The 13,961-nt window shown below is 42.8% G+C and overlaps 1 protein-coding gene across 3 annotated transcripts in view; it reads right to left on the bottom strand.

Moving 5' to 3' along the window:
- POU5F1 (POU class 5 homeobox 1) overlaps nt 1-11,980 on the bottom strand; it is a 28,150-nt gene extending 16,170 nt beyond the window's left edge. Inside the window, exons 1-4 of one of the 3 annotated variants that reach the window (XM_074236743.1) lie at nt 11,816-11,980; nt 1,515-1,635; nt 1,025-1,155; nt 323-484 (exon numbers count right to left, since the gene is read on the bottom strand). In XM_074236743.1, the coding sequence (XP_074092844.1) occupies nt 323-484; nt 1,025-1,093 (231 nt within the window). In that variant the 5' untranslated portion in view covers nt 1,094-1,155; nt 1,515-1,635; nt 11,816-11,980. Of the gene's footprint in view, nt 1-322; nt 485-1,024; nt 1,156-1,514; nt 1,636-5,416; nt 5,774-11,815 lie in introns of those variants that run through there. The other 2 variants (XM_074236741.1, XM_074236742.1) reach the window with 2 other exon arrangements.
- Between the last annotated feature and the right edge of the window lie 1,981 nt (nt 11,981-13,961).

Below are 13,961 nucleotides of genomic sequence, written 5' to 3'. Positions count from 1 at the left end.
GGTTAGATGAGCTCATTCCCAAGGTCCTTTTTACTGCTTGAGATGTATGATCCTTCAACATAGATTTCAACCTCCTTTCTTATATTTATAGTGGAAATTATCTGAAGTTTGGCATCTCTTCCTTGGGTTACCAACAACCAAAATGTAGGAAGGGATAGAATCTGAATATTTTTAGAATATTCATGGTTTCAATAAGAATGGTGGGTGAAAAGTTACAGAATGAAAGAGATGGTAAAGGTAAAGAGTGGAAAGAGGAGTCCAAAACAAGACCAAGAAAGAATTGATATCTCTAGATTCATAAGGAAGGATTAGCAATACTTACATCTTTGTCAAGGCCCAGCTGCTCAGCAATATTGCTAATCTGCTGAAGTGTGGGTTTGGGACACTGGAGAAACATGTTCTCCAAGCTTCCCCGAACTCCATTCTCAATGCTTGTGCGTTTCCTCTTTCTGGCTTGTTGAAGGACTGTCTCAGCCTTGCACATCTGAGAAAAGAAAAGATGGAACAATTGAATTCTCTCTTCTGGAAGGATAAATGTTGTTCTGAAGTCTGACCATGTTGGTAAAAGCAGTAATAAGTCCTTTTAATTCACACTGAGATAGCAGTCTTTTTATTATTCCCATTTTACAGATAGGAAAACTAAGTCAAAGTCAACCAAGTGAGTGTGTTATTTTAGAATTATGGACTAGTGGAAATAAAAAGACAAGGAAGCACTAGCATACACTAAGTCTATACATGAGTATGATAGAAAAAAATAGGACAGTTGGATTCAGGAGACTTAGGTTCAATTTCTGGCAAGGATAGTTACTATGGATGGTGTTTGTAAGCAAGTCCCCAAGCCATCATTTTTCTTGTCTATAAAATGGAGATGCTGGCACTAGCCACTTTACAGGGTTGCTTTTTGAGTAATGAGCTTTATATACCTTAAAGCACTTTATTAATTAGTTAAGAGAGAAATGATGCATTATTCCTCAGGCCTATTCTACCTCTACCATCTGCCCCAACCCCCAATTCTGCCCCATACCTCCTGAAGGTGGTCATTGTCATCAGCTGCTTCTAGCCACTTCTGTAGCAGAGGTCGGAGCTTACACATGTTCTTGAAGCTAAGTTGTAGGGCCTCAAAGCGACAGATGGTGGTCTGGCTAAAAACCTTCCCTGGAATTCGGGAGGGATGAATTGGTGCTGGGAGAGTACTATAATCAAAACAGGCCTAAGAACACCATTCCCCTCAAGGATCTGCTATCCAACCCTCCAATTTTACCCTAACTCGAGCCAACTCCTCATTTTCCCCCCACCTTTATTGTCTAGTTCTTATTTCTTTTAGGCTTCAGGGAGACCCCCAGACACATGACTCGCCCTAACCCTGTCCTCCTCCTTCCTCTAAGACCCCCCCCCCCCCGCCCAACTTTAGTTACCCCATCCTAGGGTAGAGATGAACTCAGGAACTTCTGTCCCTGATCAAATGAGGTAATGTAGAAAGGTTTTCTGAGTGAAGTGTATAGAAAAAGACCCACCAAAGAGTGCCCCCAAGGTGATGCCCACATCAGCCTGGGTATAACCCAGAGTGATCCTCTTCCGCTTTAGCTCCTTGGCAAACTGCTCCAGTTCCTCTGGGGAAGGGGTCTCCTGTGGCTGCTGTGAAAGATTTGAACAGGGGATTTCAGAAAATAGGAAAAAAACAAGCAATTGAGTAAATGAAGTCCTGAAGATCCCTTTCCAACTAATTTTTTATTAACATCTTTAACAATTTCTCCCCTTTCTTCAATTACCTATATGCATTCATTCAACACATTAAATGTCTACTATGTAAAAAGCACCAGGTTAATATCCAATCTGTAATCAAATTCTATTTACTTAACATACCTTTTTATATTAATACTTTTATTGAGAATTTTATTGATAATGCTTTGTGGACACAAAGATCAATAACACAGGAGATGTCTGTCATTAAGGAACATAAATAAAGTAGACTTTTAAGTGTCACAAGTGCTTGCTGAAAGCTTTGGACCTTCAAAGAATAATTTTTTTTCTCCTTTTGTGGGAATGGGGGAAAAGATTCAAGGAAGGTTTGAGAAATCATAGTATCAGAGATTAAGAGCTAAGGACTTTAGAAATCATCTAGGTGCCATTCCTCTCTCATTTTACAAACAAGAGGCAAAGACCTAGATATGAGGAAAGCTTCACAAAAGTCAGTATCAGAGGTGAGATCTGACTCAGTATCTGATCCCAAATTCAGCAGGTTGCTTCTCTTCTATAACCAGATTGTTTTTTCTCCATTCATTCAGCATGCAAACATGGAAGAGAAAATTCAAGGAAGAAAAATAGAAAATAGTCCAGTTTAACTGGAAGGAAATGAGTGAGGTTGGAAAAACAGGTTAGAACCAAAGACACTGGAGAAGAACAAGGAAAATCTGTTGAAGGGGATTGAAAGTACAATGACCAGGCACTGTCCAGATAAAAGCTAAGGAGAGCCTATCCTTGGACCATAGTAGCAGAAATAGAAAGAATGATCCAAGAGGAAGACCAGTGCCTGGTGGTGGAAAGAAGAGAGGGGAATGGCAATACCATTAACATTACTTGGAAAGTCATAATAAAGAATGGGAAGGGGATAGGAAAAGGCTAGGATCAGGGGAACACTGAAAAAAGTCTCAGACAATTAGACACTAAGTAAACCCAAATTTCTTTATCATTTCATAATATAAAGAATATTTGTGGGGCGGCTAGGTGGTGTAGTGAATAGAGCATGGGACCTGGAGTCAGGAGTACCTGAGTTCAAATCCAGCCTCAGACACTTAATAATTAGTTACCTAGCTGTGTGGACTTGGGCAAGCCACTTTTGCCTTGCAAAAACTAAATATATATATTTGAAGCAGAGAGAGGTTAAGTAATTTGCCCAGAGTCACAGAAAATAAATGTCTGGTCTTCTTGACTCCAGGCCTGGCATTCCACTGCTGCCACCTAGCTGACAGGTTGAGTTCAATTCAACAAATAGTCTGGCAATACAAGATAAAAACAAAGCTTTTTGCTAAGTAGTAGGAGAAAAGTTAATGGTCACCTTGGAGATTCTTAGTTCAATAGAATGACCACAAAATAGCTTGTTGGGGTGGAGTGTTAGTTAAGCATGTAGGTGCAGATAGTAAACATATAAACCACTTTCTTCATGTTATTCCCATTTTGAGAAATTTGAGTGAAGAGTAAATATTAAGCATTCTTTATATGTCAGAGGAGATATAACTTTGGAGGCAGAAAGCTGATGGAAATCGAAAATGCCAGAAGGAAACGTGAGATAGCGATCAAATATTAAGGTTTATATGGGTTATATCAAATGACCTGAAGAGATCTCCTTCCCTGTCCTCTAAGATAGGAAGGAGATGATGAAAAAGAAATTTGAATAGAGGGAACACAATGAAACTTTTCAGTCAAGTTGCAACAGCTATTATATATCACATACATCATAATGACAATAACCAATGGTTTCTCTGCTTTCAAGTCTTCATCCACTACAATCGATCCTGCATGCTAAGGCCAGATTTTCCTAAAACAGCTTTTTCATCATTGCTCCTCTATATAACATACACTGGCATCCCTGGTTCTATATTGTAAAACCAAGTCCTTGGTTGGACTTTTTTAAAATCCTTGGCAACCCTAACCTACCTATCCAACCATATTTCTTACCACTCCATTTTAATACATCGCCATCCCTCTTTATACACATCATTAACTTTTCCTGTGACATTTTGTTCAGGTTATTCCAGAAAGGATGCCTCAAACCTCCCCCACAGTCTCCCCTCCCCTCATCTAAATCTTTGGCAAAGTCTAGTTTAGTCCTCTCTCCCAAATCCTTTGCAGGTACAAAGTATTCTGAGGTTAATTTGATTGTTTTCCTATTGTTTTAAATTAACTAGATTGGGTCTCTTCTAGATGGCATGTTCTCGACAACAGGTACCATTATCTTTTGTATTCAGATCCAGTCTGCTCTCTCCACCCCCCCCACTCCACACCACCAGTTCTATCTTCATTTTCTCCTGATTTCCTTCTCAAAAATCAGTTCATCATCCACAGTTCCTGTCAAAATAATCCAGTCAGTTCTCAGCAGTTTACTCCATGGTTCTAAGCCCTCAGGGACTCCCTTATTGTCTAATCAATATCACCTACATTCCTTATCCTAGCACTCAAGGACCCCTACACTGGCTCCAACCTGCAATTTCATTTCTCCCTGCCCCCTTCACATTCCAGAAACTGGAATACTTGGTTGTCTGGTTTCCTGCATGTATTTAATCAATTGTCTCCCATTATTTGGAATGCATTCACCCAAGTCCTTAAAAACTAGTCTCTATCAAGACCCACCTTTATTATGCACCTCCTGTTTACTTAAAAAAATTTCTCAATGAAATTTGCCTTAATATATATACCTTTAATTTTCTTTCCATCCAGGTCTCACCTACCAATGTAAGTGATCGTAAGCTTGAGGAGAGATGTTGTGCTTTATTTCATCCGTGTAATTTCAGTGCCTAACTGAGTAGGATCTCATAAATGTTTGTTCAACATTTGCAGCTTCACCAAAGTTGAGCCAATCTATTGTTGGTGATTTCATTGACACCTGGATGGCATCTAAAAAATTGACCTTACAAATAATTTCAAAGCTCTGATTTTACAGATAAGAGAAACTGATACCCAAAAGGACACAATAAAGTTAGCATTACCAATTTTCCATCTATCACTGCCTCCAAGAAACAGAAGTCTTCCAGGGTCACTCAACTTTATTTTCTCTCCTCTCAATTAGCATCCACACCATCCAAGAGATCAGAGTTCTCCACCCAAAATAAGATACCAAACAGTCCCACCCACCACTTCCAGGGAACAATACAGGAGAATGGGTGCTCAATCAGACTAACCAGATAAGACGGTTAAGCCTGAGGTCACAAAACGGGACCAGAGAAGGAGACCAGGGGAATAAAGAGGAGGTGTGGGAGGGGAAGATAGGAGCTAAATTAGGTACAAACTAAATAGGGGCTACAGAACATCCGAATCGACCTGGAAAGTGGGAGAAACTGCCAATCATAGGTTACACAGGCTTCAGGATACCTCCAGCAATGCAGCATTTAACCCTCCTTCCTCCTTTTACCTTCAGGCATCTTGGCCCAAGTTTCCAGCCCCTACCTTCTAGTCCCAATTACTCCAAAGACCTTGGAATCTTATTCTATCCCGACTTCCCAGTGTAGTATTTTTCAAAACCCCCATGTCCACTCCCGAAGTCCTTTTGAAAGGCCAGAAGCCGGCGGGTTCCTTTCAGGCCTTTGGATGGCCGGTGTCGCCGACATCCTGCGGCGCAGCCCTGGCCCAGGGAGCCCCATTCCTAGCCCTTGGGTCTCCTCGGGGATCTCCGCCTCCTACCTCTCCTCATCACCAGTCTCACCTCGTCTCCACTCTCCGCCGGCTCAGTCTTGGAGACTCGGGCAGCGGCGCGGGGCTCTGGGGAGCTGCCCTCGGAAGGGCTCTCAACCCCGGCTCCGGCGTCGCCGTCGGCGGCAACGATCTCCTGGGCAGGTGGAACCATCGCTCCCACGTTGGGCTGAGGCTCACAGTAGACACCCCCTCCCCACATATCGTACAAATGGCACGGGGCCATTCCCCACCCGTCGGGCCCCGGTCCGGTTCCAGTCCCTCCGGGTGGGCCTTGGAAGCCCGGCCAATTCCACGTAGGCTCTGACCCTCCCGCCCCGCCACCACCTGGGGGTGGCGAGAAATATTCAGGAGCCAGGTGTCCGGCCATGCGGAAGCGGGGTCCCCCGACCCGGGGATTTAAGGACTGAGAGCAAAAGTGGACAATCCTACCCCTCCCTTCACAATCCCACCCAGTCCGGCCTTGACCTCTAGCCCCGCCCTTTCCCCCGCCCCAGGTAGGGGGAGGGGGAGAAACTGAGGCAGGAGCCTAGACTGTGTCAAAGGTCACCTAGACAGCTTTGTAGCATTCCAATTCCTTCCTTCAGAACTGTATCTCGACTCCCCCCACCCTTTTTCCCCGCCCCATACAGTTGCTTCTCCAAAGATGCACTCTGAGTCAGACTCTTAACAGCACCCCTCATTCAGGGATCCAGATATCGATTCGCCCCATTAACTCATTAACTGACTCTCTAGCTCTCATGCACCCAGATATCTTCTAGTGACTTAATGAATTAAATGCATATTTGCTTCCCTCGCCAAGGGACTGTCCTCCCCCAAAGCTCATCTCCCCTCAGTAGCCTAAGAGTCACTACGTTTCTCTCACTCTGCTTAAAGATAAAGTGTGGATCAGAGACCCTCAACTTAGTTTTCCTCAGATACCCAGGCAAATGCCACAGCCCAGTCTGCTCTACCCCTCAGGGACCCAAATGTCTGACACCCCACCCCAGTTCCGCCTTCTTTACCTCTCTGGTCCAGATAACCAGCCCCAGGCTTCGGGGAGGAGGGAAGGTGGAAAAGATCTCCGGAGTCAGGTTCAAAGGGGCAGGCTGGGAAGGGGGGGGGAGACAATGGCTTTGGCTGGACAATTCTGATCCCCTGAGGCGGCAGCTCTAACCCTAAACAAGTGCTCAACCCATCAATGAGCTCTGATGGCTCCCCTGGGGCCAGCTTCCTGCCCCCCAGCTTCCACTACCCCCAAACCCTGAATCTCCCTCCAGGACACAGACAGTAAAATCCAGCTCTCCTCCACTTCTCTGGTTTTTCTTCCCCCCCCCCCCCCCCCCCCCCCCGTCCTCTCCAGGTCTGTTCTTTTTGTCCTTTCTCTTCACCTCTTCCATTTCAGAGAGTTCAGAATCCTTCTCCCTTTGCTTCCTAATCTTTTTCCACTAAGGAACATCTGTAGTTTTGGATAGGTCAGTTTAAGACTCTTCTACTCAGGGAACAAGCTGATTTGGGTTTGTTTATTTCCACTTCTCCGGGCGGGCCAGGTAATTAAGAAGTTCAAGAAGCAGGGATACAGGATACCTTAATTCTCCATAAGGATCTCTGGCTATGCATGCCAGATTCCTCTCATGAAATTTTATCCAAAGTGTTTGATGTGTTTTGGAGGTGTTAACTTTTTTGCTCAAAAGGAAAAATGAAATTTTAATAAAATAAATAATAACCCTTTCCTTCCCAAAATATTTTACCAGATAGACTCCACACTTGGAATGTAATTCCTTTGGCACAAGCCTGGGCTGATTTCACAAGAAGAGTTCACACATTATTAAACCATTATGGGTCATTTTACACTTTTGTGTGAATGAGATTGGGACCTAGAAGAAAAAAATTGGGGGGGGACACCACAAATCATCAAGTTGAGGACAACAAACCTCAAAATTCAAATTTTCAAGTAAACTATTATCTATCATCGACAAGATACTAAATTTGTTATTTTGCTGAGGAAAGACATGCCTCTTTTCCACTAAAACACTGCATTGTCAGGTTGGATCTTGGCTCTCCTATTTCTTTCTCCCTGGGTCTTGGAGAATCTATGAATCTCTGACACCTGTGTATTTGTGTCTCCCTTGCATCAGTCTTGGGTCTGCCTTCGGGAACTTCTCTTGTCTAGAGGGCATCAGGATCTCCTGACAGTGTCTTCATATTGTGTCTCTGCATTTGTTTATGATTACTTGTAAAGGTCTCTTATGTCACCTTTCATGGCTCATAAGCTCATGTATATCTCTGGATGTTGGCCCCCTGAGACCTTGGTTTGTAAACAGACAGGTAATTCCCTAGCTATGCAGTCTCCTCAATATATGTATCCACATATCTAGCTGTCCTCTGATTACATATATATGCATATCTGGGTGTGCAACTCTATCCCAAAATCTTGTTTTAGTAAAGCATTAGTCACTCAACCTGAAGATGAAGATGTAACATGCCTCTGGAGGTTAGGAAGTTTGACTCATATTCTTCTCACTTTTTCCCCTCCTCTATAGGCCTAAGATGAATGAATGGAAGAAAGGGGTTAGTGGAAGAATCCTAGCAGAGGAAGGAGTTGGAGCCCCTCCCCGGTCATCCTCACCTCCCTTTCCCCCTCAGCCATCTAAATCTCTTTGTCATGCATCAGTCCTACAGTCTATAGATCTGTCTTCCAGGAGAGAAGGAAAGGGAAGGGAGGGGTCCCCTGTGGTGAGGAGATCAGGGCTCTGTCTAGGCCCTCACCTTTATAACAGAGAATATTCAACTACCTTTCCCCACAATAATTGGTTATCTAATTATGTTAGAATATTGTTAAGCTTTTTACAGATGAAGAGCATGAGATGGAGATGAAAAGTTATGCCATGCCTTCTAGGCTAGCAGGCTAGGGTTCTTGGCCCTATACCTCATAAACTCACAGATGTATTATGTTAAAATCACTTTATGCATAGCTGCATTTGAGCCCCACAAAAAGCCTCCTACATAGTAAAAGCAAGTAGTAGTATTAGCCTCAGAATAGAGACAAGGAAACTGAAACATAGGTTAATTGGCTGACCCAGGTTAATAAGTCCGTAGGTAGTTTAGTCAGGACTAGAAGTTAGGTCTTCTGATTCCAAGTTCACCACATTTTCACCATACCATGAGCTTCTCTGCTTAAATAAATATCCTGGGTCCATGATGGACAAATTTGCCTATCTGTCCCTACAATCCTGTTCTGCAATATCTTCAAGTCACCTCTCTCCCACAAATCCTTGAATTTTTTAGATGACAATTAATGCCTTCTTAAATTATCACACAAAAGTATTTTGGAAAAGGTTATATAGATACCAGAATTCGGGGGAGAGCAAGATATTTATGAGTGCTCCACTGAGGTCTGTACACATTGAGATCTCAGAATAAGAACTATCTCCCCCTCCTCAAAAAAAGCTGTGGGGAAATCTTAAGGGAGGGCTTGGACAGCGACATAAATGAATGTTATGTGATCCAGATAGAAAAAAAAAAGGAAATCACCCAGGTCCCTGGATTGTTGGAGGGGTATGAAGAGAAAGTAACCCCAGGGATACAGTATTCTCATCACTTACTAAAGAGAAGTTCCAGATACTCCTTTTCCACAAATCATACTGAATTTGAGGTGGAACAGCATCCCATCAAATCTAGGATGCTATCCTTGGTAAGGGTTTCTGGATCTTTCAGGAGGTATTGGAACATGAGTCAGCCACTGTCTACTAGAGCCAGGATCCTCACTCTCTAACTGTTCTGGGATCCCCTAAAAGTTGAAAAGGCAAATCAAACTTGACCTCAGAAATTCTTCCTGCAAGGTTCTATTAAAGTGCAAAGTCAGAATATCCCAACACAAATGGGGCGGGGGGGGGGTACAAATAAAATGAAAACTCACAAAGAGAAAACAGAGAGTAGTAGCTTTTTAAAGAGAGGAAATCCATTCCTCCATCAGCTTTGAATTCAGCCTCTCAGGCTGAATTTACTGGGTGACAAAGAATGGACAGGAACACACACTAATTTGGGAAAGAATGCCTAGGCTGGTATTTTTGCCTTTTAATCCCACAGATGCCCTAGTCAAAGCAGGTCAGTGTGGCGGAATGGAAGGAAATAAGTTGGGGTCACAACAAGACCAGCTGGGTCAAGGACGAGGGTGGGAAAACCTAACTCCATTGATCCTTAGTGTATCTGAAAAGTAGGAGAAATGATGAAACTGAAGTCAGTCATTATCCATTAGAAGGAACTCCTTAGAATATCCCCATGTCTGCCCATATCAGATTTATTCCTCTATGATTTACTCTTCCAACCTAGTAACACATATCCTTTAATACAAAATGCTCCCCTCCCTCATTCATCTTACCTCAAAAAGAGGAATCAGCTCTCTAATTATTGTCTAGGAGTCAGAAAGAAAAAAATTGATGAGAAGAAGCTAAGGAAATGCAATCAGAATCTTTCCTCTCACCCCACTCCTTTTCTATTTTCTCTCAAGAAGACTTCCACATTAAAAAAAAAAAGAACTAGAAGAAAATGAAGGAAGAGGAAAAGAATTAAAAGAAGAATTAGAAGAACTGGAAGCTCAAATAAATAGTGTTACAATGTCCTAAAAAGTTTTTTTATATAAATTATTTCATTTACTAAAAGACAATAGAATGGAAGAGATATGCAACTAGGACTTGAGAGACTAGGATCATATCCTATGTTTGCCATATTTTGGGCAACAAGTCATTTTCTCTGAAGCTCTGCTTTAACCCCTTTATCTTCCCCTGCCTCTCACTCATCTAGCAGAGATAAATATTGTTCTCCTTTATCCACTTTGATGGGAAGTAATTAAGAAGAAGGGAAAGATAAGTGGTAAATTAGGAAAGGACATAAAATGACTTGGAGCTTTAGGGCCATAGACTTTCTCATCCCAAAACCCAGATATCTCTTCTCTGGAGACCTGGAAGGTCCACTCTTGGCTAACAATTTCTTCTATTCCCAACCAAGGACAACTGCTTCTTCCTAGAAAGGAGGGATGTGCAGGGACAGTCTAAATAGAATCTTCAGGGAGGAAAAATAAGGGGAGAGGTGGCAGAAATCCAGGTCAAAGGCAGACTCTTTCCCACAATTATTCCCCTTAGTTCTTTTTCTTCTTTCTCTAGCTCCTTCAGATAAAGACACTCGTTTCCAAAAGGATCAGTACAGTGACTAAGCATCCCAAAAATGATCCTGACTGGAAGTTTAGACTGGTGTGATTCTGAAAGATAAGAGGGGTTTGACAGACAACTAATCCTTCTCCCAAGAGGACTGAGACCCTATGATCTTCCTTTCTCCTATGGCTCCATCCCTGCTACTCATCCCAGGTCTTAGAGAAAGTTCTATTTCTTCCCAAGTGTTTCCCAGAATAAGCATATCTGAGTTCTTCTTTAGACAGGACCTTAACATTCACATGGCTCTGATAGGTCCTATGCCCATTCCTGGAGCCCTTTGCTCATTGGTTTTCCATCCTGAAGCCATGTCAGGGTGATGTTTGGGATGTAGAAACTGAATGCTTGGCATCTTCGAATTGACTTCTTACTGAAGGCCCTAAGGAAAAGACTGTGGGGAGAAAGGCCAGAATCTATATCTCCTAGGATGAATCTTTTTGCAGCAAGAATTTAATAAATAATCCTTGAAAGGGGAAACCAGATTAAACATCAGATTTTTCTATCTCCTAAATCCTTTGCCCTCTGAGTCTACAGAACCCCAGTGTCCAAAGTGGGGTCTAGACCTCTAAATATACCCTTTTTCCTGCAGAATTAATGTCAACTATTACTTTGAACTAAACATTCCAGAGTCAAAAACTCCCGAATTCAGAAGCAAAGATGGGAGATTTAAGGAAAAGAGATATAACTTCTATTCTCCAAATCAGTTAGCTCCTAATCTAATGAAGGAGACACAGTATTTACCCATAGGAGGTCCCCATCAAAAATGATGGATAAGACTCAAAAACAAGAGGGGAAAACAAAGCATCCTACCAAAAAAAAACACAATTACGTGGCCTTGAAGCTGAGACTTGGTAAGGATCTAGGGCAAGGGTGTCTGACCTTTTAGCTCTTCTGGGCCTCAGCAGGGCCAAATCCAGAATTCAATACCCATTCTTGAATACAATGCAACCCTCCTCAGCAATGAACTGCAACAGCCAAATTGACTTGGGGGCCAGGCTAAAGAATGTGCCCCGAGGGACTGCTGCTACAGGTAGGACACACCTAAGTGATAGTAAGTAGTGCAAGTTTCCTTAAAAGCCAAGTTTTCGACCCATAGGTTGGGGTTTGGAGGTGGGGGTTGAGACTGGGAGCTTCAGAAAGTGGACAAAAAACAATTGCTGTAGATTTTGAGACAGTCTTCCCTCTAATTGTTCATCAGATGGTCAAGGGACCCCATTTCCTAATACCTGTTTTCTGTGGTTCGAACACTTCAGCCTCAAGGTATTTCCTAAGAAGATGGAGGCAGGTCTGCATCCAGAAGTTTTGCTCTGGGTCTGCTCTCCTCTGGTAATCTTTCTAGTCTCTTTTTTTGTCTTTTCAGATTGAACATCTCTGTGTTCCAGGACATGAATTTCTGCCGATCATATCATACAGCCAAAAACCAAGGCTGCTCTGGTTTCCTTGGAACTCACACATAGCCATGGCCTGGAGAATGGGAGACCCTGGAACTCCAGACCCCAATCTGTTAAAACAATAAACATTTTAAGAAATCACCCCCATTCCCAATCAAATGATTATTTTTCCAGGATTCTCTTGGCTTAGCATTTTCTGGGTTGGCCAAAAAGATAGGTGTTTCAAAGACACTGATTTATTTCACAGGATTGGAAAAAATTAAATAATTTTTATTAATGATACATCCCGGGGTGGGGGCTTTCAGTAGTCTGAAAGTTCAAAAATTCAACAAGGTGACCTGACTAATAATAACATTGAGTTGTATTAATGGAAACATAGTGCTCAGACCAGGGAAAATGAAAGTGCTCTGTCCTGGTCAGACCACATTTGAGGAATTATGATCAGTTTGAGATCCTATATTGACTTAACTCTCTGGGTCTCAGTTTTCTTATCTGTAAAATTAAGGAGGGAATATGAACTAGACAAGCCTTAATGTCATGTGACAAGCAGAGGAGATCAAGCAGGGTGGTGATGATATTAGAAATCATGCTGTAAGAGTCAGAAGGATGGTGGTTGTTTAGAACTAGGGAATGAGGAAAAGGAGCTAGATTTGTTTGCTTAACCAACAACATTCCCACCCAGTATGTGTGAAAATTACAAGGAGGGAAAATTCAGCTCAATGTAAGAAAAACTTATTAACAACCACTTAGGTGTGAAGCTCCCCAAGCAAGAAGTCTTTATTCAAGGTCAATATGTCTACTTTACTTGTCAGGGATGATATATACACACACACACACACACACACACATATACACACACATATATACACATATACATATATACATATATATATATATGAAATTATTTATATGAATTGGGGTAAATACTGGCTGAAGTCCGACTCTAAAATTCTGAAGTTTCTCTGAAGAAAAGAATGACATTAAGTCCTGGCCCTTTGCTGACTGTATCTGTGTCTCATATATTAACAGGCCTCAGGGTTCATAAGATTATTTAGAGCCAAAGATTACTGGGATTTTAGATCTAAAACTGCATGCCATGTAAATGAGGAAACTGAGGTACAGAGAATCCAAAGTCTACACAGCCAACGAATAACAGAGATAGAATTTGAATTTAGTGCTGATACTAGAGCCTTTTTCATCCCCCCACTGCAACACAAGGTTGAAGTGATCAAAGGGAAAAAAAAACTGGTGAGACCCCAGCACGGACTACCACTGTAATCTTAGAGAAAGCTTCTGCTTCCATTGCTGGTTTTCAGGTTTCTAAGCAGTCTCTCCGCAGCCCCGGAGTTTAGCTCCTGGAACCAGAGGGATGGGGGTTCTGCTTTCTGATCCTCCTAGCGGCACCACAGGACTGGCCATCCAAGTACCTTACTTAGCACGGTGAGAGAGATCTGTCCCTGGCTGGGCTGAGACACAGTGGTGAAGTCCTATCACAGATAGTGAGATGCTGAGTGAGAACCATGAGAATCCGAGCTGCCCTTACTGGAGGGGACTCGCCGCTGCAACCCAGAACAGGGAGAAAAGGGATCTTGAAGTGAAATTCCCTAAATCATAACTAATATGATATGTGATATTAAAATTGAGAGTAGGATAAATCTTGGTCCCAAATTTGTCCCATACTGCAGCAGTTCAGATTTGTAGTCAGAATACAATGAACTTTCTATGGGGAACTTTCTGGAGCTCATTCTACAACATTAAGGAAACAATGCACAGGCGGGGGCAGAAACAAAGGGGAAGAGGGGAAAAAGAGAGTCGAAGAGGGACACTAGAAGAGCCGAAGGTGGAGCCTTTGAAAAGGCCTGGAGCCATAGAGTCCCAATTCGGAACTGGGGGGATGGGGCTACGCAATCCCGGCAGACCCAGCCACCTCCAGCTCTCCCGCACACATCGCCGCACTGCGGAGTTGGCTCGGCCCGGGGCA

The sequence above is a fragment of the Macrotis lagotis genome, chromosome 5 (assembly GCF_037893015.1).
Source record: "Macrotis lagotis isolate mMagLag1 chromosome 5, bilby.v1.9.chrom.fasta, whole genome shotgun sequence".
NCBI classification, from domain to species: Eukaryota; Metazoa; Chordata; class Mammalia; order Peramelemorphia; family Peramelidae; genus Macrotis; species Macrotis lagotis.
The sequence above is the reverse complement of the archived record's forward strand: the minus strand, read 5'-3'. Positions and strand labels throughout refer to the sequence as shown.